The following is a 23,025-nucleotide window of genomic DNA, read 5'->3' on the forward strand; positions in this document are numbered from 1 at the left end:
GCCTTTCACAGAAGTGTATTGATGCTAATGTTAGCATGGGGCTTGTCATAGTGCCACTGACAATTGAATGTTTCATCGATGGTATTGTTTCATTGCAAATCTGTGAAATTAGAACCTGTTCTCTCCACAAAAGCTAATCCTTCCGTCCATTCAAACTGTTTTTTTTTACTCGTCCGCTTATTCAAAAGGGGCCGTTTACCTGTTTTGAAATCAACGGCACCTAAATCAAGATCATCCAATCAAAATTGTGCTTTCGGCCAACGCAAGCCGAAACACGAAATGAACAACGAAAAAGCCAGAATACTTTTATCTGGTCATTTTGGTCTGAAAAAGTCGAAAATTCTCATCCCTGAACATTACACACATACACCCATTTTCCGTACGGCTTATTCCTCATTAGGGTCGCGGGGGGTGCTGGAGCCTATCTCAGCCGTCTTCGGGCACTGGGCGGGGGACACCCTGAATTGGTTGCCAGCCAATCGCAGGGCACAAGAAGACATAACAACAGTCACTTTCACAGTCAGACCCAGGGACCCAATTTGAAGTGTTCAATCTGCCTGCCATGTATGTTTTTGGAATGTGGGAAGAAATCGGAGGACCCGGAGAAAACCCATGCGGACCCAGGGTGAACATGCAAACTCCACACAGGGAGACCGGAGCGGAACTCGAACTCACCACTGTGATGCCGGAGTGCTAACCACTCGACTACCGGGCCGCCCTACACAAATACATCAATAAGTAAATCAGAACACTAAAAACGAGATTTGTGACATTGGGCGAGACATCAACAGTGGAAAGAAACGTCGACAGAAGAAGAGGAAAGGCGGGCCCACGTTTCAACTGGAGATGAGTGGGAGCTAACGAGAGCAGCTTGAGTGACAAGGTCAAGAAGGCGGAGCTGATTTTTTCAGAATCAGAATCATCTTTATTGCCAAGTATGTAGAACACACAAGGAATTTGTTTCCGGTAGAACACGCTGCACTAGTATCGTTGTCAACAAAAAACTGCTAAGTGGCACTATACAGTTCCATTTTTATTGTATTTTTTCAATTATGGAAGGATTGCCTTACGTGGAAGGAGGCTCGCTCTTCTCTGTCCAGGGGTTGAGTGACAAACATGTTGCCGCTGATGGGGTCAATGTTGTAAATGCCGCTGGGGGGCTGATCGGCACCCGCCCCCGTGATGCTGTAGCGGATGCCGGCATCTTTGTCCTGGTCTGAGCGAATCTGAATGGAGGGGAGAGGGGGCAATAAAAATACAAAAATAAATCAAAGGAGAGCATTTCAATCCAAATACAGGTAACCTCCGAGTTTTGACCGAGTTCCGTTCCGACAAAACGGTCGTGAGTAAAAAACACGCTGGCATCTCCTACATAACAATAGAGTATACGGTGTCAATCTGTTGTTTTTAAGCGGCGCTTTCTATTGATCTCATAAATTTTACTGTCATTTTAATCATTTTATATTTGTATTATCGATCTTTATTACTGTGTCGGCGCACACGCTTTCTCCTGACCCAAATACGCACGGCTTCCCACGCATGCGAGCTGTCCAAAAATCGCTCTCCCTGCTAACGGAGAAGCCAGAAGAGGTCACTTGTCTTAAAGAGGCGGCGGCGCCGACCGTAAGCCCGACGCGGCGTTTGCGTCGCGGCGATCCCACCCGCTCTGCCTCGGCGTCGTTGGACACCCCTCCCTCCCCCCGATTGCTGTACTAATGAGATGCTGTCATGCTGGAGAAAATTGTCCTACGCGTTTGTTAAGAAATCATTATTTTCTATTGTCATTTTGTGCAATCCTGCTCCGGCAAATAAACATCCTACTTGTTCGATATTGTCACGTTCGGATTGACAGCTGGGGGCGGGGCCACGCCTCCCTGCTTCCACCACTTCCTTCTTCAGGACAGCGGGTGAGAAAATGGGACGCTGTCAACTTGTATTTGTACTTTGTATTACCCTGGACTTTATATATCTTCTTCCGAGCCCCCTCACCTGCCCATCCCGTAATCCTTTCGAGATTGTTCCGTTTCTGCACCACCGTGTGCGAGTTACTTCTCGCCATTGTCGGGTTTCCCATTGCCCCACCCCCCACTCGTCGTTTTTGGTATTCTTTACTTTTGATTATTCCCCTGGTCGTCTTTTTGGGACCAGCGCTTTGTATTGTATCTTAATAAATCATCCTGTACAGACCTCTGTCTCTGTCGCCTTGCTGGCTGTATGAAGCGGTGGTTAGAATAAAAAAAAAAAGGTTTGGCGGTCATGGTCGTAAGTAAGGGTGGTCGGAACTCGCGCCGGTCGTAAATGGGATGTTCCCTGTAGATGCCATTTCCAAGTCACAAGATCACCACAAACACCTTTCGCATTTTGACGGACTTGAGCCCCAAATGCTCTCACGTCATCTTTTCCTTGATGCCAAAAGCACTTTTAAACGAGTACCAACCGTTGCTACGGTTCGGGAATAATCACAGACGGAAATGAGGAAAAGTGAAAGCTTGAATCATCTTTCCTGGCTATCTTTTGCTTCCTCTCCATCGTAATTTCTTCACTCGGCGAGACGGCAGATCGTGCATGAAAATGAAATGACTTGATCCGTTCAGCTTTGACGGCGGCATCTCTCTGTTTGAACATGATAGCCTCTCTTTTCATTTCCACACTTGTCTTCCCGCAGCCACCGAGTAGAACTTTGCTGCGTGCTGTTCGCAGGTTGCCCTCCCCCACCACGACACAGTGAGCCACAGTCATCTCAAGTAGGCGTCGGGAATGATAATTGCTATGATTCACAACTTTGCTGCTGGGAAACGTAAATTTCTCCACTGCAAGAGAAATAAAGGTAATGTGATACCTCGGCTTACAAACGCCTTGGCTAACAAACTTTTTGGCTTACAAACGTTTAATTCACGAGAATTTAATCTTGGCATACTAACTATTTTTACACAACAATGAGTGATGTGTCGTTTGTGAACGAGCCCAATCTCCAAACAAGGAAATGGCAGCGGACTTTTTATTGTCCTCTATTCCCCGCCCCCAGTCTTTGGTTAAAGCTGCACGTGATTGGTCAAGAACGCAACAGTGGCGGGGGGGTGGGGGGGGGGGGTGGGGGGAGGGGGGTTACAGAAACACAGAGCTGCAAATTAAAATAGATAGGCAGACGGCAGAGAGTGAGAAAATGGATAGAAAATACAGTGAAATTTGGACTAGTTTCAACTTTATTGATAGTTCAAAGGCTAAGTGTAGATTGCAAGGTTAAAATATCCCATCAATCAGGTTCCACAAATAACCCGCATAAGCCATCTGTACACTTGATGCAAAAAGCCATCAACCCAGCCAAACAGAACACAATTGATGAGGAACTAGGTAAAATTATCACAGAGAAAGCACAGCAACTTCACTTGGCTATCGTCGAGAGGCAACCAAGAGGTTCGTCATCCATTGATGATTTCAAGGCAAGCCACGGATGGTTCGAGAACTTTAAGCCGTCATACAGGGATTCATAGTGTCATTCGTCATGGTGAGGCAGCCAGTTCTGACGATAAAGCTGCTAAAGCTTACAAGGAATCATTCCTCAAGATGGTGGAAGAAGGCGGCTACGTTCCTCATCAAGTGTTTAATGCTAATGAAACCGGCCACTCCATTCCATCAAGCCATCAACGACCATCACAAAGGTAAATAAAATGACTTTATTATATAGTACAGTTTATTTCTTTAATTACAATATAATAACATATTTATTATACATAAAATAAGGTATATTTTGTGTAGTTTTAAGGCTTAGAAAATTAGAAAGTAGAAAATTATATTTTATGGGGACCTGGGAACGGATTATTCTCATTTTAATGGTTTCATGTGGGAAATTAATGTTTGGGATACACACTTTTTGCTTTACACACTCTGGGAACCAATTAAGTTCGTAAGCCAAGGTATCACGGTACATCCTATCCAATAAGTGACCACTAGATGGCAGAAATGGCTTTGACCAGCCCATGGTCCACACGGCGTACCCGTGGTGGCGGTCTGGCGATTCCGCACCGCAAAGTAGGGAGCGAAGGGGTTCCCACCAATGGCAATATGGATAAATACCCCCAGCAAACTCTTTAACAGCATGTTTTCAAATCAAGTTCCAGCGAGGTCCCATTGTCATCCTTGACGAACACACACACCCGCACACAAAACGTTTGAGAAAAACTTTGATGTAGGATTCCGAGTGAACATTCTCTTGTTTGTGCCTCCCAGACCGAGAGACGACTTCATGTGAGGTACTTGGCAGCTAAGAGTCACAGCGTGTTCACAAAGTGAGAAAACAAGCTCAGTTCAATAATTCAAAATTTGTTCCTCTTCCATCGCTCCCCCTAACATGCGGTTGCTGGTCATTGCGTCTTGTCGGTATTGTAAAGTGGTCGGCCTGTCAAAGATTACCTGTCTAGTTATCTAGCTAGCTGTCTGGCTAGATATCTATTAGCTATGTATTAACTACCTAACTAGCTATTTGCTATCTATTAGCTATCTGACTAGCTGGGTGGCTATCTCGCTAGCTATCTCGCTAGCAAGCTATCAATTAGCTGTCTGGTTATCTAGCTAGCTGTCTGGCTTGCTATCTATTAGTTATGTATTAGTTAAGCATTAGCTACCTAGCTAGCTATTTACTATCTATTAGCTATCTGGCTAGCTGGGTGGCTGTTTATATCACTGGCCATCTTGCTGGCTATCCATTAGCTGTCTGGCTATCTAGCTAGCTGTCTGGCTAGCTATATATTAGCTATGTATTAGCTACCTAGCTAGCTATTGGCTATCTATTACCTATCTGGCTAGCTGGGTGGCTATCTTGCTAGCTATCTCACTAGCTATCTCGCTAGCTATCTGGCTATCTATCTATTAGCTATGTATTAGCTAGCTATCTAGCTTTCTATCTATTTGAGTTGTTTCCGGGTTGAGTGAATGCTGGCGTGTGTGGCTGCCGCTGCTCACCCGCAGAAAAACATCTAACAGTGACTGTTAAGTGACCTTGAGAGTTTTGAAAGGCGCTGAAAAATGTAACAATAATAATAATAACAATAATAGATAGCTAATAGCTAGCGAATAGATAGCTAATACCTAGCTAATACATAATAATAATAAACAGTAACTCGTGATGGAAACACTTAATGGATTATTATTATATTATTAAAGTAATTTTACGGTGATGACACGTGACCTCTGCCCTCTTAACATTCCATACATTGCTGTCACCTCAGATCGTGCGTCACCTCGACTGCGGCATCTTCACGAGAGGACATGAAACGAATACACGGGAGCTATGAAGACGTGTCAATTCTCCGAGTTCTGGGAATCCCGCCAGTAACAATTGAACCCGTTCAAATGGAATGCTAATGACAAAAGCTACGCTATTTTTTTTCTTTTCATCCCCCCCGCCCCGAGCACTTGGAGTGAAATAAAGGCACCATCATCTCTACCGCTCCCGGTGGAGTAACTGGCTACTAATCACACTAAAAATAGCGGCGAAAGGCAGATGTAAAGGACTTAACTCCATGCCTGTCTCTCTCAGATCAGAGCAGACATCAGATAAGTGACCTATTTGTAGCTCTTTGAAAGTGATTTCCTTGATTACTGACAACCAGTGGGATCCTCTGGGATAGGCTATCAGCGTGAGAGAAAAGATGGCAATAGGTGGAGGAGGGGTTGGGGGGGAGAGGCACGGGAAGCGAAAGCCGTCAGTGGTTAAACGACATTAGATGAAGAATTATCGTTGTGTAAATCCCTCAGCGTGTGACACATAAATACAGTAAAGTCTCGTTATATCGATATCGGTTATATCGATAGTACCGCTTATTACGATACTATTTTCATTTCCCTTGCACATTTCTAGTCTTTTTATGTATAATTAGTACCGTTTAGTACGATACCCGGTCATTACGATAATCCGGTTATTACGGTGCTCCTTTTCATCCCCCGCCGGCCATTTTTGTTGTTTATATCGATATATCCGTCGCGCCATTGGCCAACTTGGTCACGTGTCTTGTTACGTGAGCCGCCATCGGTCGCGCCATTGGTCGACTTGGTCACATGAGCCGCCATCGGTCGCGCTATTGGTCGACTTGGCCGTGTGACTTTGTCACGTGACACGCCATCGGTCGCGCCATTGGTCAACTTGGTCACGTGTCTTGGTTACGTGTCACGCCATCAGTTGCGCCATTGGTAGACTTGGTCAGGTGACTTGGTTACGTGCCCGGCACCCGTGTAGCAGAGCCATTTTCATTTTCAGACGCTAGCTCGTGTGTAGCAGACGAGATTGAAGTGTTTGTGTTAAAAGGTAAAAATGGGAAGCAGAAGAAGATTGATGACTTTTTTAAATTGTATACATAATACAGTAAGATGTAAGCGTTGCAGTTTCCCTGTTGTGTTATGTACATGCCCACTGTACTGTATATGAATGCAATCGTTTTTTGCAACAATGTTTATTGTTTTGTCTGCTGAAGCGCGATGATTTTGAAAATTATTAACATTCCATACTGTGTATTAAAGGACAGCCGATGTCACTTTTTATTCAAATGCAAATAAAAATGACTTCACGCCAAGACGTCTTGCATTGCTTGTGAATCCAAACAATGGCTTCAGATTCGGATAATATGCTTTCTTGTTACACATCCAGTTATGAATATGTTTCAAATACACTGTAGTTCCGAAGATTAAAGCATACATGTTTACAATCATTAAAGAATTATATGTGCCATTTTGAGGCAACATTGGGGGAACATCTCTGACCCAAAAAAAAGGGAGCTAATGGCCAGCTCCGTTTCTTATATGGCGCTTGGCTGCCCTCTTTTGGCGGCTTTTGTTTAATGCAGTTCGGCGCAGGATCGGATATATCGATAGTACCGGTGATATCGATATTTTTTCGGACTCCCTTGAATATCGATATAACGAGACTTTACTGTAATAATAATAATAATACATGTCATTTCTGAGTGCCTTTCAAAACTCTCAAGGTCACTTAACATTCACTGGATACGTTTTTCTGTGGGTGAGCAGCGGCAGCCACACCCGCCAGCGTTCATGACTTGTTTAATCGATTGCAAACATTTATGCTTTCCTTTTCAGAACTATTTAAATCATATTCATAAATGGATGAGTAACCAGAAACTCCAATCTGAACTCTCTGAAGCCATTGTTTTGATTCTGGAGCAAGGCAGTTTGTGAAGGTGTATCTTGGCGTGACGTCACAAACTGGGAGCAGGACTTTCTGAATCTCTTCAGTTTTGAGCTAATTCGTGGCAGTTTTGGACAACTTTAAGTCATTTTATTAGTGTTTTGCGTTTGACTAAAAATATCAGCCTGCGTGTTTTGGGTATTTTAGATGCTATAAAACGTTTTTCTGATATCACCTAGGAAACAAAAAATGGTGTTGGTTGTCCTTTACAAAAAATGGTGTTGGTTGTCCTTTAACAAGCATCATGGCACTTGACATGCTTGAGTTGCTTTCGCGGGCTGAATAAATTGATGTGGCGGGCCAGATTTGGCCATCGGGCCTTGACTTTGACTCCTGTGCTGTAGACCTTCGAAAAGAGAAGAAAAATGGTCAAAAGAAAAGAAATGGTCAAAAAATGGATGCCATCCACTCGCCCGATTTAAGAAAAATAAAACGATTGGCATGAAAGGACTTAAGCACCGTACGTGTCCCAAAGCTACCGGACGTCAAATTGATGCTAACGCAATGAACATGTTTTCTCTTTCTTTTCTGCCGCAATGAAAGGAGCCAGCCAGGCTGAAATTCCTCGATAACGGCTTCTTGCAATTCACGCAGCATTATTACCGCGGTTTAATTCTTTAAGGAGTTGGGCCACCAATGACTCCGCCGGGCCCAATATTTCACGCTGTACAGGTGGAAGAGGCCCTGGAGACATTTTGTACTGGCCCTCGACCAAATCTGTTTTATGAGCTTTCATTCGGCAACTGTAATTGCACTCTTCGCAGGACAAGGGGAGCGACTCCGGGAGGTTGCCGAGAGAGAAGCTGCAAAGGGCTCCACATTAATATTACAACTTTATATTTAATATAATTATATTATTTATTTTTAATATTTGTATTATTATTATTATTTTATATTTAGTTACATTTAGTGCTAACCAGCTATCTAGCTAGCAGCTATATAGCTATCTAAGTGGCTAGATATCTAGCTAGCTATATATTGGCTATCTGTGTATTTAATAGTGGCATTCAGTGTATTAGCTAACTAACTATCTAGCCAACTATCTATTGGCTATATTGCTATCTAAGTGGCTACATATATAGCTAGCTATCTGTTGGCTATATATTGGCTATCTGTGTATTTAATAGTGGCATTCAGTGTATTAGCTAACTAACTATCTAGCCAACTATCTATTGGCTATATTGCTATCTAAGTGGCTAGATATATAGCTAGCTATCTGTTGGCTATCTATTAGCTATCTACTAGCTGACGAGCTAGCTTTCTATGTGTTTAATAGTGACATTCAGTGTATTAGCTAACTATCTAGCTAGCTATTAGCTATCAAGCTATCTAGGTGGCTAGCTATCTAGTTAGCCATCTATTAGCTGGCTAGTTAGGTGTCTATCTATTTACTTCCGGGTTGAGTGAACTTATTCTGGGACTGTAAAGTGACCTTGAGAGTTTTTAAAGGCACGTATAAAGGAAATGTATTATTATTATTATTATTATTATTATTATTATTATTATTATTATTATTATAAACATTTGAAAATACACCATTCATTGGGGGTGCGCCTTATACTCCGATGAGCCTTATACATCGGAAAATATGGTATCTTTTTCACCAATTCATTTAATTTGCTTAGGTGGGCCTGATCGAATGTTTTCCAAGCCCACCGCAGAGGTGTCTACAAAATTTCACGCCAATCAATTTGTCACCTTTTGAGTATCCGCAGCAGAAAAATGTCAGTGAAACATTGCAGCCTCCTGGAGGTGAACCGCGTCATGTCATATTATTAGCCCTTTCTTCAGAAAAAAACAGCAATGTGATTTTTTTTTAATTCCTATTCTCGAAATTAGTAGTGGACTTTGGAAACGACAAAAGTGAGAAAAAAAATGTACACATTTTCTTGAAGGAAGCCGCTTTTCGTTGAACGCTCCATTGATGAGAATTTGCTCATCTCCGTGGTCTGAATCTGATGAGTTACCGTGAGGACAAAACGACCGCACAATTTTTACATTTGGAAGCTTTCAAATATAGATGGGATGCTTTCTCAAGCATGCCCTGGCGCTCATGCTCGCGCATCAGCGTTTCCACCTCAGATCATTAACCAGACGGCGGAATGAAATGTAGGACTGAGCTGACAAAAACAAAAATGCAATTACAGAGAGAACAAATATTAATGGGAGCTCAGAAGTGACGAACAAACCCAATTATGGCATTAGCCCAACAATTTAGAGGAGCCGTGCAAGAAAAGAGAAAAAATCCTGTTGAATTGTACCGACGCTCGCTTCCCATTAAAGGACAACCGACGTCTTCGGACAAGTTGTGTCCATAATTTTTTAACTTCAAATGACTTCTACTGAGCGTATTTTACAAAGATTCCATAGCATATAGCTATATTTTACGTTTTAAGACTAACGCTGAATATTCAGGAAGTCTTGTTTTCGAGTTGATGATGATCCCTGACGTGACGTCACATCTGGAACGTCCCTAATCAAGAAAGCGACACACAATGCATTTTGGGTACTTTGGTTGGTCTGAAAACTTCGTGTTGATCCGTGTTGATGGCGAAATTAGAAGGAAAACACATAAATAACGCGATGGTGAATCGTTGTGTGTTGCACCAAGACCACTATTTGACACAAATTCCCAGCAGACAAATGAGCCCATTTCCAACAGAGCTTGGGCGCCATCTTGTGCATTTTCTGGGACGCTACATTGCAGTCCTGACGGCTCGAATTGATACGGGAGGATTTTTTTAATCGATTGCAAACGTTTATGCTTTCTTCTTCAGAAATGTTTGAATCATATCTTCTCCGAATCTGAAGCCATTGTTTTGATTCTAGAGCAAGGCAAGACGTCCTGGCATGACATCACGAACAAGGGGGTGGGGGACCTTCTGAAACTCGGCATCTCCGGGGTCATTTTGAAGTAGTTTTGGGACACTTTAAGTCATTTTTATTGGTGTTTTTTGCATTTGACTGAAATATATCATCATATCATCAATGTGTTTTGGGTATTTTAGATGCTATAAAAGTTTTTTTGATGTCTGTTAGGAAACTTCCTCCCGAAGCAAAGGAGTAGGAATGAAATGTCGGTCTGATAAGGAGACGCAAAAGGAGGCCCATGGTTTTGTCTTGCTGACAAAAGAGGCTGTTGTCTTCCAATGGCTTGATTGCATTCGTCCACCCACGGACGCAAGAGACACTCTGGTCGATCTGGTGATTTTTCCTCAGTGAGGTATAGAACCAGTGTCTGAAATAGCTTCTGTCCGGACACCCGGGGCGTGCAACTTTTCCGTCGGGCGTACAACTTACAAAACGTCTCCGCCCGGGTGGCTGACAGCTTCGTCAAGAAAAACAAAAACGAAAGATTTTTTTTTCTCAAATCAAACGTTTGCTTTATTTAATAAAGGAAACGTTTGAACGCAGATTTCAAAATCAGAATAAATGATTCCAATTTAGAAATCTTCATTCGGTTTGGAAATTTCTGAATTTCGGTTTGTTTGGCAATTTGCATACTCGGCACGACAGCCAATCAGAAGCCTGCTTCGTGCTTCTGTCTTTCCCGAGCGTTATAAGGTCGTGCATTTTCATATCATTTTCCAAAGTAGATGCAAGGAACCTCAGCCCCAGAAGAAAGATTCAAAAGAAGCTAACAAAATTTATAACGCTACAAAGTGTAAACGTACATTATTATTATTTTTCTTTTATTTACTACAGATTCTTTTCTTACAGACAGTGTTCTTTAGTTGTTCAATTACCTGACATGTTTCGGCGTATACTTCCACCTTCGTCAGGTAATTGAACACCAAAAAACACTGTCTGTAAGAAAAGAATATGTTGTAAAGTAGATATCAAGTAGACAGAATGAACTGAATACAAGTAAAAGTACATTATCCCGTGACTGTCAAGTGTCCTTGAGAGTTTTGAAAGGCACTTAGAACTTGAACGCACATTAAAAGCATTATGGAAAGAAGAATTCACGTGGCTTGTAGCAGACGACGCGACGCAAACATTGCATTGTGGAAAATGACGAAGAGTGTATGGACAAACGACCAACTGGAACAAAATCATCAGCAAGGGATATTTACGATATATAAAGCAAGGGAGCATTTGTGGGAGGTACGTCCTTAATAAAACAATCCTTAATATTTTGCAACAATGTTTTTTTTTGTGATTAGTCGTCTTATTGTGTTTCAAGTTGTGAAAAATGGGGCAGGCAACTTCATGGCCGGGCAGGAGACTTTTCAGAGTTGTCTGCCCTGGTGTCCGCTAACTTTTTGTCATGAGTTTCAGACACTGAAGACTTTTGGCAAGTCTCGCAGAAAGAGAATAACGGGGCATAATGGGGATAAGATGGAGGGAGGGGGATGGCGTTATGGGTTTTGTGCCGTCCTTGCGCTTTCATTCCTGCCCACATTCAGGGTGAAGGTGCACGCTTCCTTCCGCACCATTTTTCCTGCCGTGTGCTCCCACAGGAGGCGGTCGAGCGTGCCAAGACGGACGCTCGGCGGTAGCCCAAGGCCAATTGAAAGCGCTTCCGGCATGCTCGAGGCGGGCTCGGTCTGATCGGGTGGCTAGAGATGTGGGGGAGGGGGTAGGGTAGGGTAGAGTAGGGGTGGTTTCGAGCGAGGAGCTCTCACGGGACCGTCACCCTGTAATTGTTCCACAGGGAATGCCGGCGATTGACACACACGTGCATCAAAAGCATTGCTTTCATATCGTTGTTGCGGCTGCAATTCCCTCATCCAACATTTTGTTCATTGCATTTTTTTCTAACGCAATCCCAATTGAACAACGACATCCTTTAATGAGAAGGAGAACTATGGGTCAAAACACATTCTTACTTCTTTTTTCCTCATTTCACTTCTTTTTATTTATCCAGCTATTTAGCTATCTAGCTAGCTGCCTATTTAGATGACTACCTAGCTAGCTATCTATTTACTATCTATTTGCTAATTTTTAGCTATCTAGCTGGCGATCTAGCTGGCTGTCTAGCTGACTACCTAGCTAGCTGACTACCTATCTAGATATCTATTTACTATCTATTTGCTAATTTTTAGCTATCTGTTAGCTGGTTGGCTGTCTAGCTAGCTGGCTAATCCCTGTCTGGCTAGCTGTCTATATCTAGCTGGCTATGTATTAGCTATATGACTGTCTGGCTATCTAGCTAGTTTTCTATGTATTTGATTTACTTCCGGGTTGAGTGAACGCTGTTTTTTTTTCTCTCTTCACTACTTTTTATTTATGCAGCTATTTAGCTATCAAGCTTGCTATCTAGCGAGTTGGCTGACTACTTACCTAGCTATCAATTTACTATCTATTTGCTAATTTTTAGCCATCTTACTGGCTATCCAGCTTGCTGGCTATCTAGTTGCTAATTTTTAGTTATCTAGCTGGCTAGCTAGGTAGCTAGCTATTTGTTATCTGGCTAGCTCTCTAGTTAGCTCTCTATTAGCTCTATGGCTGTCTGGTTATCTGGCTAGCTTTCAATGTATTTGAGTTACTTCCGGGTTGACTGAACTGAAAATGCAATTTTAAATAGGTGGGTTTTGAGATGGGATTCGAAGGTGGGAAGAGAATCGATGTTTCGAATGTTGGGAGGAAGTGAGTTGGGGGCAGAGCAACTGAAAGCTCTGTCCCCCATCGTGCTGAGACGGGCAGGGGGGCACACAGAGGCGGAGGGAGGAAGAGGATCTGAGGGAACGAGAGGGAATACAAAATTTGAAGAAGGTCAGATCGGTATGGGGGGCAAGGTTATGGATAGTTTTAAATGTATAAAGAAGAATTTTAAAGTTGATTCTATATTTGACCAGGGGCCAGTGGAGCTCTTGGAGGAGGGGGTGATGTGGTGAAAGGATGAGGTTCTGGTGATGATCCAGGCTGAAGAATTCTGGACGAGTTGAAGTTTGTGGAGAGGTTTCTGAGGGACACCAAGGAGAAGTGAATTGCAATACTCAATCCGGGAGGTGACAAGACTATGTGGTGTGAGGAGTGAGAGATGGGCGAAGACGATTGATATTCCGTAGGTGGAAGTACTCAGATCGGGTTATTTATATGGGAGTGGAAAGATAGTGTGCTGTCAAGGACACTTGGCTTTTATATTTTATCCATGCTATGTCGGGCAAAATAATAAAGTGGTCGGATGAATATGTACAAGATGGATTTATATGTATCACGGAACGTGATGGGAGTGAGAGTCCGTCCTATCTGCATGATTTGCAATGCGAAGTTGAGCAACTGTAGCCTAGCACCAGCAAAACTAAATCAGAATCAAAATCAGAATACCTTAATTTGTCCCACAATGGGGAAATTAGCTGTCCACAGCAGCAATTTCAAAGGGGATGGAGGGGGGGGTGAAAGGATAGAAACAATACTAAGCATAGCAAAATAAAAATGTCAACCGTATACTGTAGTACTTCTTCAAGCTGCATGGAGACGGGGAATACAAGAACACACTGTCATTTGGACATTGGATTGCCGGTGAATTATTTGTTGCCACTGCTCATGCCCAGCGTTGTTATGTAGCTTGTCATCGTCTCTCTTGATGCTCTTTATTCTGTACTTGCGCAAATAAAGTGTACTTCTCTTTCCTTGTGTACGTCCAGTGATTGTTTTTTCTCCTTGCCTTTCGTGCAATTTTTTTTTGCTAACTTGTAATTTGTTTTTCCTGGTCCTTATTTGACCAGCGCTTTGAGTTACATTTTTAATGGTGCGTATTTACATCACCGGATTAAACTTTTTGTACGGTACGCTTGTCTCCGTCTGCTATTTTGGGCTCAAGCTACTTATTTCGCTCCGCGCGAAACGAGATTTCGTTTCGTTTGGGACATGACAGAGATAAGGTGAGAAGCTCAGTTTTCCGGGAGGGCATCCAGATGAAGTGGCTCGGCCATCTGATTAGGATGCCCCCAAGACGCCTCACTGGGGACGATCCAGGACACGCTTGATAGACTGTCTTACCCAAATGGCCAAGGAACGCCTCAGGATTCACCAGGAAGAGCTGGAAGAAGTGGCTGGGGACAGGGAATTCTGAAGCTGCTACCCCTGCTACCTGACCTCAAATAAGCAGCACACAATGGTTGGATCAATGGAACAAAAAAAGGGAGGGTCCTCTGCTTGGGCCGCAACAAATAAATAGCCGGTGGGTCGGATGTCGGCTGACCAGTGGAGACAATATCCATCTGACAAACGAAGGGTTCGATCGGATAATGAAACGTCAACAGAATTAACCTGACGGGGAAATAAGACATTTTGTTTGTGTTTGCCCTCGAAAAGTTGATCATCCGAATCATTTCTTTCAATACAAACAAAGACAAATTGCAAGGAGCCAATAAGACGAACGAACGGATGGATGCTACAGCTGCAGGGTTTGCTTTCAACATTTAGCTTGTAGTCAACGTGCACGTTCCACCATGATGTCCCTGATCCACTGGTGGAAAGACGCTTCGATCCTTTCCTCTTTCATCTAGAACTGCTTCATGTAACAAAGAGGGTACAGAAAGTGCTTAAAGGACAACCGACGTCATTTTTTTGTTTCCTAACTGACATCAGAAAAATGTTTTATAGCATCTAAAATACCCAAAACACGCTGGCTGATATTTTTAGTCAAATGCAAAACACCAAGAAAAATGACTTAAAGTGTCCAAAAACTGCTTGTGTGCCATCTTGTGCATTTTCTGGGCGCTACATTGGAGTCCAGACGGCTCGAATTGATACGGAAGGACTTCTTTAATCGAATGTAAACACTCCACAACCTGGAGCTGAACACGCTCAAGACAGTTGAGATGATGGTGGACTTCAGGAAACATCCATCACCACAGCTACCCCTCACACTATCCAACAGCCTGGTGTCAACCGTTGAGACCTTCAAGTTCCTGGGAATCACAGTCTCCCAGGACATGAAGTGGGAGGTCAACACCAACTCTATCCTGAAAAAGGCCCAACAGAGAATGTACTTCCTGAGGCTGCTAAAGAAGCATGGCCTGCCACAGGAGGTGCTGCAACATTTCTACACGGCTGTCATCGAATCCATCCTGTGTTCTTCCATCACCGTTTGGTTCTCGGGACCGCCACAAAAATGGACAAAATCCGACTTCAACGGACAGTTAGGACGGCGGGAAAAAATCATTGGCACCGCCCTACCCACTCTCGGGGACTTGCACACTGCAAGAATCCAAACTATGGTTGCGCGGAAAATAGCGACTACTGGACCCTCCGCATCGTGCCATCACCACCTTTTCCAGCTACTTCCCCTCAGGCAGGCGCTACCGATCCATGCGCACCAAATCCAGCAGACATTTAAACAGCTTCTTCCGCCAAGCCATTAACTCTTTGAACTCGCGCTGAATATTCAGGAAGTCTTGTTTTCGAGTTGATGATTTCAACAGTAGCCAAAATGGAACTGTATAGTGCCACTTAGCAGTTTTTTTGACAACGATACTAGTGCAGCGTGTTCTACCGGAAACAAATTCCTTGTGTGTCCTACATACTTGGCAATAAAGATGATTCTGATTCTGATTCTGATTCTGATTTATGCTTTCCTCTTCAGAACTATTTGAATCCTATTCATAACTGGATGAGTAACAAGAAAGCATCTTCTCCGAATCTGAACTCTTTGAAGCCATTGTTTTGTTTCTGTAGCAAGGCAGTGTGTGACCAAAAGTGACGTCACGAACAATGGGCGGGACTTTCTGAAACAAACTTTCTGAGGACGTCTTTAATCGATTGCGAACATTTATGCTCTCCTCTTCAGAATCTGCCCAGTTCCGAGCTCATCATTTTGTGGCAGTTTTGGGACACTTTAAATCATTTTTTTTGATGTTTTGCATTTGACTGATATTTTTAGTCAAATGCAAAACACCAATAAAAATGAGTTAAAGTGTCCCAAAACTACTTCAAAATGAAGGTCCCGCCCTCTTGTTCGTGACATCACGCCAGGACGTCTTAATTAAAGCAATGGCTTCAGATTTGTAGAAGATGATTTCTTGTTACTCATCCAGTTATGAATAAATGCATGAATGTTTGCAATCGATTAAAGTAGTCCTCCTGTATCAATTCGAGCCGTCAGGACTCCAATGTAGTGTCCCGGCAAATGCACAAGATGGTGCCCAAGCCCCGTTGGAAATGGGCTGATTTTTCCGCTGGGAATTTGTGTCAACGAGTATCAAATAGTATTCGCGATTCACCATTGCGATATTTATGTAGTTTTCCTTCTAATTTCGTGATCAACACCGTGTTTTCAGACGGAAAAAAGTTCCCAAAATTCATTGTGTGTCGCTTTCTCGGTCAGGGGTGTTCCCTCTGTGACATCACTTAGGTGATCGTCATCAACTGGAAAACAAGACTTCATGAATATTTAGCGCAAGTCCTAAAACGTAAAATATAGCTATATCAGAATCAGAATCAGAATCATCTTTATTGCCAAGTATGTAGAACACACAAGGAATTTGTTTCCGGTAGAACACGCTGCACTAGTATCGTCGTCAAAAAAACTGCTAAGTGGCACTATACAGTTCCATTTTGGCTACTGTTGAAAGACTTCAAAGAGTTCAAAGAGATAATGGCTTGGGGGAAGAAGCTGTTTAAATGTCTGCTGGATTTGGTGCGCATGGATCGGTAGCGCCTGCCTGAGGGGAGTAGCTGGAAAAGGTGGTTTGATTTTCCATTTCGTAAGGTCGACAAAGACCTTTGTTCTAAAATTCTTGCATCGATTGTCTGGAAATGGCACATTACGGTACGCCGGAATGCCATCATCTCATAAGCAATTGTCTGCCACCCGAGCGGAAGACAATACACGAGAGGGTGATGCAGACTCTCAAAAGGAAGCATTTTGTACTTTGCGAAAAAAGACAGGCGACACAGACCCCTTTGATTCAGTGTCGGGCATGGCAGGTACATGAAACAAACGCCCCCACGTTCTTGGAACGACTTCACACGCGAGCCATCGGGTGACAGGTGGATTATTCAAATCCTTTGTCGAGGAAGTGTGTGTTCTCGTCGTGACAGAGAGGAGCAAAATTGGAGCAACTATTCCTGGAAACCTCGTTAAGTGCGGATGAGTCATCACCTACGCCACTGATTCTGGGACAAGGCCGGTCGGGAGGGAATCGAAATCGTGTGCCTTCCGCATTTTGACCTTGAAAGAAATTGGCAACAAATTGTCATCTTGAACTGGGTCAGATTTTTGGTCACAGGTGGAGAGCGAGATGTCACATTTGATTCGAGGGTCACTTTCATGGTTGAGCATAAATGAGGTAGCGACAAAAGGAGTGACACCCTAGTTTGATCGTAGTCCATCACAGGGACGATTACGGATACTTGCTGTAGCTCTTAAAGGACAACCGACGCCCCTGGACAAGTTGTGTCTATAATTTGTAAAATCGCTTCAAATGACTTCTACAGAGCGTATTTTACAAAGATTCCACCGCATATAGCTATATTTTACGGTTTAAGACTCGCGCTGAATATTCAGGAAGTCTTGTTTTCGAGTTGATGACGATGCCCTAAGTGACGTCAAGTCTGGAACGCCCGTGACCAAGAAAGCGACACACAATGCATTTTGGGTACTTTGTTTCGTCTGAAAACACAGTGTTGATCGCGAAATTAAAAGGAAAACTACATCAATAACGCAATGGTGAATCGTTGTGTGGCAGCCTATTGCGGTAACACGCATCAAGAAGGTGTAACTTTACACAAATTCCCAGCGGACAAAGCAGCAATTTCCAACAGACCAGAGCAGTATAGCGCCAGCCGAGTGCGTGAATCGATAACCGCTGTCATCCCTCAGCCTGACAATGGGTGAAAGAGAGCAAATGTCATAATAGTAGAGCAAACCTATCGAAAAAACATTCAGCAACTGGAACGAGGAGCCAACCGGAGTTAGTGATGGATAACCGCTGTCATTCATATGTAACTCTTCATCTTGAAAGTTTAAACAACTTTTTGCATACACAACCAGTAAACAATCTGCAATGATGTTGACATCTTGTAACTTAGTATTTGTTATTCATGTCCTTATATGCCACATATCACCCAAGTTGATGCTATATTGCTTATTCAACGGACAGTTAGGACGGCGGAAAAAAATTATTGGCACCGCCCTACCCACTCTCGAGGACTTGCACACTGCAAGACTCCAAACTAGGGCGCGGAAAATCATACTGGACCCTCCGCACCCTGCCCACCACCTTTTCCAGCTACTCCCCTCAGGCAAGCGCTACCGATCCATGCGCACCAAATCCAGCAGACATTTAAACAGCTTCGTCCCCCAAGCCATTAACTCTTTGAACAGTAGCCCAAATGGAATTTTATAGTGCCTCTTTGCAATTTTTTGAGTGCAGCGTGTTCGACCGGAAACAAATTCCTTGTGTTTTCTATATACTTGGCAATAAAGATGATTCTGATTCTGATTCACAGAGCTTCATATATGCATCATATGTTGTGTCCTTCACCAGTTTCGTCGCTTTGCTTACACGGCTCGAATTGATACGGAAGGACTTCTTTAATCGATTGCAAATATTTATGCTTTCCTCTTCAGAACTATTTGAATCATATTCATAACTGGATGAGTGACAAGAAAGCATCTTCTCCAAATCTGAACTCTCTGAAGCCATTGTTTTGATCCTGGAGCAAGGCAGTTTGTGAAGGAGTTTCCTGACGTGACGTCACGAACAAGGGGGCGGGACTTTCTGAACATCCCCAGTATTCGAACTCATTTTGTGGCAGTTTTGGGACACTTTAAGTCATTTTTATTGGTGTTTTGCATTTGACTCAAAATATCAGCCTGCGTGTTTTGGGGATTTTAGATGCTATGAAACATTTTCTGATGTCAGTTAGGAAACAAAAAAAAAAAATGGTGTCGGGTGTACTTTAAAGATATTTTAGAAGCAAGAAAAAATAATGCAGTGACTCTTTTTCATTCACTCACTTATCGAGTTGCAGGACAAATATAGAAATACCTTATTTTTCCAGTGTCTAAGGCGCACCGTACTATAAGGCGCACCACCAATGAATGGTGTATTTTCCATTTTTTTCCATATAGAAGATGCATCTTCAATGAATGAGATAAAATCTAATACAGTAAAGTCTCGTTATATCGATATTCTCGGGAGTCGGAAAAAATATCGATATAACCGGACTATCGATATATCCAATCCTGCGGCATGTACATTTTCTCTTTGCGTTCATAGAAATAGTATCGTAATAAGCAGTACTATCGATATAACCGATATCGATATAACGAGACTTTACTGTATATAACACTTTTCTAAATACAGTGATACCTTGGTTTATGAACCCCTTGGCTTACAAACTTTTTGGTTTACGAACGTTAAATCTGTGAACATTTTACCTTGACATACAAACTATTTCCCGGATATACACGAAGCGCCACAATGAGTGATGTGTCGTTCGTGAACGGGCCCGTTCTCCTAACAACAAAATGGCAGCTGACTGTTTTTGTCCTCTATTTCCCGCCCCCAGTCTTCGGTTAAAGCCACGTGATTGGTCAAGAACGCAGCAGTGAGGGGGTGGGGGTTACAGACAGAGAGAGAGTGAGACCGTTCTCCAAAAAAGAATATGGCAGCCAACATTTTTTTGGCCTCTATTCCCCACCCCCAGTATTTGGTTAAGCCACGTGATTGGTCAAGAACGTAGCAATGAGTGGGGGAGGTTAAACGTTAAAGAGACCAGCATACGACAGAGTGAGAGTGAGAAAACGGATAGAAAAAGGTGACATTTGGAATCGTTTCAACTTTGATAGTTCAAAGGCAGAGTGTAGACTGCAAGGTTAAAACTCCCATCAATCAGGCTCCACAAATAACCCCCACAAGCCATCTGTAAACTTGATGCAAAAAGCTATCAACCCAGCTAAACAGAACACAACTGATGAGGAACTAGGTAAAATTATCGCAGAGAAAGCACTTACAAGGGATCATTCCTCAAGATGGTGAAAGAAGAAGGCTACGTTCCTCATCAAGTGTTTCATGCTGATGAAACCGCCCACTCCATTCCATCAAGCCATCAACGACCATCACAATGGTAAAAAAACAACAACAACAACTTTATTATACGGTACATTTTTTTTCCTTAATTATAATACCATAGCACATTTATTATACATGAAATAAGGTATATTTTGTATAGTTTTAAGGCTTAGAAAATTAGAAAGTAGTAATTATTTTAATGGGTTATTCTCATTTTAATGGTTTCCCATGGGAAAGTTTTTGGGATACACACTTTTCACCTTACATACTCTGTCTGGGAACCAATTAAATTCGTAAACTGAGGTATCACTGTACGGTAATAATCCAGAAGGGAAGCCAGTGGCGGTCCTTCATCGTCAACATTTTAGTGTTTAAGATGAGAAAGGGAAACAAGGAATTCTCATTTTCCTGCGAGAATGAATGCCACATTGCATCCCTGGCACTTCATCTTGTGTGCGTGTGCGTTTTGTTGTTGAGCTTTAGTGGAAAATCTGCTCTCATGCCAACACGCTTGGGAGAGACGATTTCTGTAATACGACAATGTAAGCCTGACTGTACAAATGGGCATAGAAGGCTTTTCTGTGCACGCGTGTCGGAAATGCCAGCAGAAAAGCCGCATGTCTGTGTTGGTGACTGATAACAGACAACATAACATGCCTTCCGTTGAAAACTTTTCTTCTTGCTACAGCTGGACCCAATCCCAGCCCAGTCGGGCCATCTCTGTCCGTCACCACAACGCCGTCACTCCGAACGAAGCCAATTTGCCCCAAAAAGGGAGACGCGGACACAAGCATAATGCTTTCACAACGTCGCAATTGGTCAAATTGCGGTTGTTTAAAGGGAAGAAACCCCTTAAAGGACAACCAAACTCAATTTTTTTGTTTCCTAACTCACATCAGAAAAACGTTTTATAGCATCTAAAATACCCAAAACACGCAGGCTGATATAGTTAGTCAAATGCAAAACACCAATAAAAATGACTTAAACTTGCCCTAAACTGCCACTAATGAGCTCGAAACTGGGGAGATTCAGAAAGTCCCGCCCCCTTGTTCGTGACATCACTATTGGTCACACACTGCCTTGCTCCAGAAGCAAAACAATGGCTTCAGAGTGTTGAGATTCGGAGAAGATGCTTTCTTGTTACTCATCCAGTTATGAATATCATTCAAATAGTTCTGAGGAGGAAAGCATAAATGTTTGCAATAAATTAAAGAAGTCCTTCCGTATCAATTCGAGCCATCTGCGAGCAATGAACCCGGTGAAGATCTGGACTCTGATGTGGCAGCCAAGAAAATGCAAAAGTTGGCGCACAAGCGGCGTTTCGTCCAGTATATGGAGCCGCTAATAAGAGCCAACCTTCGGTTAAAGCTGCCCGTGATTGGTTAAAAACTGTGGTAGAAGACAGCGGAGTGGGTTTTACGCACACAAAAGAGACAGCGGCACAATTTGAGCTGCACACGAACATCAGAGATGTTGAGACAAGAGAGAGCTCGACAGCGCTAAAGAGTAACAAATGACACCGTGGAAAGTTGATGTTTGTCCGATCGGTTTGCTCCACTAATATTGCTCTCTTTCACCAGGTGAGCTCACAGTTAGCATGCAGTGTGACTAAATGAGTAAACATTCATCAAACTTCCGCTATCAAAGCGCCGAATCGCTAACTATTCCTCGTTCGCCTCCGCTGGTGCTCTACTGCTCTGGTCCGTTGGAAATGGCTGGTTTGTCTGCTGGGAATTTGTGTAAACTTACACCTTCATTATGCGTGTTACCGCAATTGGCTGCGACACACAACAATTCACCAATTTCACGATGAACGCCGTGTTTTTAGACGAGACAAAGTACCCAAAACGCATTGTGTGTCGCTTTCTCGGTCAGGGGCGTTCCAGACGTGACGTCACGTCAGGCATCGTCATCAACTCGAAAACAAGACTTCATGAATATTCAGTGTGACTTTTAAAAAGTAAAATATAGCTATATGCGGTGGAATCTTTGTAAAATGCGCTGTGTCGGTTGTCCTTTAAAGCAAGGGTGTCAGTCATTTTTTGCTGCGGCCCACTTTGTAGTTACGGTTTCCGTTTTTGGGGAAGCCATGACAATGTTTCATCCCCTCCACATATTAAATCTAGAGGGCACAACAACTTGATGAATAATTAGTTTTCACATTTAAAGTAAAAACCAATGACTGTTATTGTGGGTTACATGGGACAATTTGAAAATTTGGTTGGGAGTTTAGCAAGCATTACGGCACTTGAGATGCTTGATTTGCTTTCGCAGGCTGAATAAAATGATGTGCAGGGCCAGATTTGGACCCCGGGCCTTGGCTTGGACTCCTGTGATGTAAGGGATTAGCCAGCAAGGTGAATAGAAAAAGATAACTAGCTAACACGCTCTATAACTAGTTTAATTTACTTTTGCAGGTTGAATAAAATGATGTGGAGGGCCAGATTTGGGCTCTCGGGCCTTGAACTTTGACACCTGTGCTTTAAAGGGTCAAGGGGTTTCTTTTATCTTATTAATTGCTGCACTCGGATATGAAGGAGCCCAAGAGTGCCAAGTGATTTGCTCGCTTTTTCACAAGAACTGTCAAGTTCAAGGGAGGTTTAATTAAACACAGACATGTTGAAGAAGAAAAAAACAAATCAAAGTAATTCTGAGTGAATTTGGGCCTCAATTCACTTGGGAAAATGTGGGTGTTCTCACAACTATTTGTGTCGATGCTATGTTGTAAGGGATGTACTGAAACGGAAAAAATACTTGGTTGACTTAAGGCACAAAGGGAAAACGCTTTTGAATTCAAATATTCCTCTGAGACTGTGCTTGGCTTGCTTTTTTAGGTACACCTTCTGTTCATTGACT

At 42.9% G+C, this 23,025-nt stretch overlaps 1 protein-coding gene across 4 annotated transcripts in view; it reads right to left on the minus strand.

Moving 5' to 3' along the window:
- The window catches only part of LOC148890840 (cadherin-4-like), a 228,051-nt gene that overhangs the window by 39,287 nt on the left and 165,739 nt on the right, over positions 1-23,025 (minus strand). For all 4 annotated transcript variants that reach the window (XM_089009849.1, XM_089009847.1, XM_089009846.1 and 1 more), the window contains one exon: positions 1,071-1,226. In XM_089009849.1, coding sequence (XP_088865975.1) covers positions 1,071-1,226 — 156 coding nt within the window. The remainder of the gene's footprint in view (positions 1-1,070; positions 1,227-23,025) is intronic.

The sequence above is a fragment of the Hippocampus bargibanti genome, linkage group LG12 (genome assembly GCF_051943395.1).
Source record: "Hippocampus bargibanti isolate YZ-2025 linkage group LG12, ASM5194339v1, whole genome shotgun sequence".
Classification (NCBI taxonomy): Eukaryota; Metazoa; Chordata; class Actinopteri; order Syngnathiformes; family Syngnathidae; genus Hippocampus; species Hippocampus bargibanti.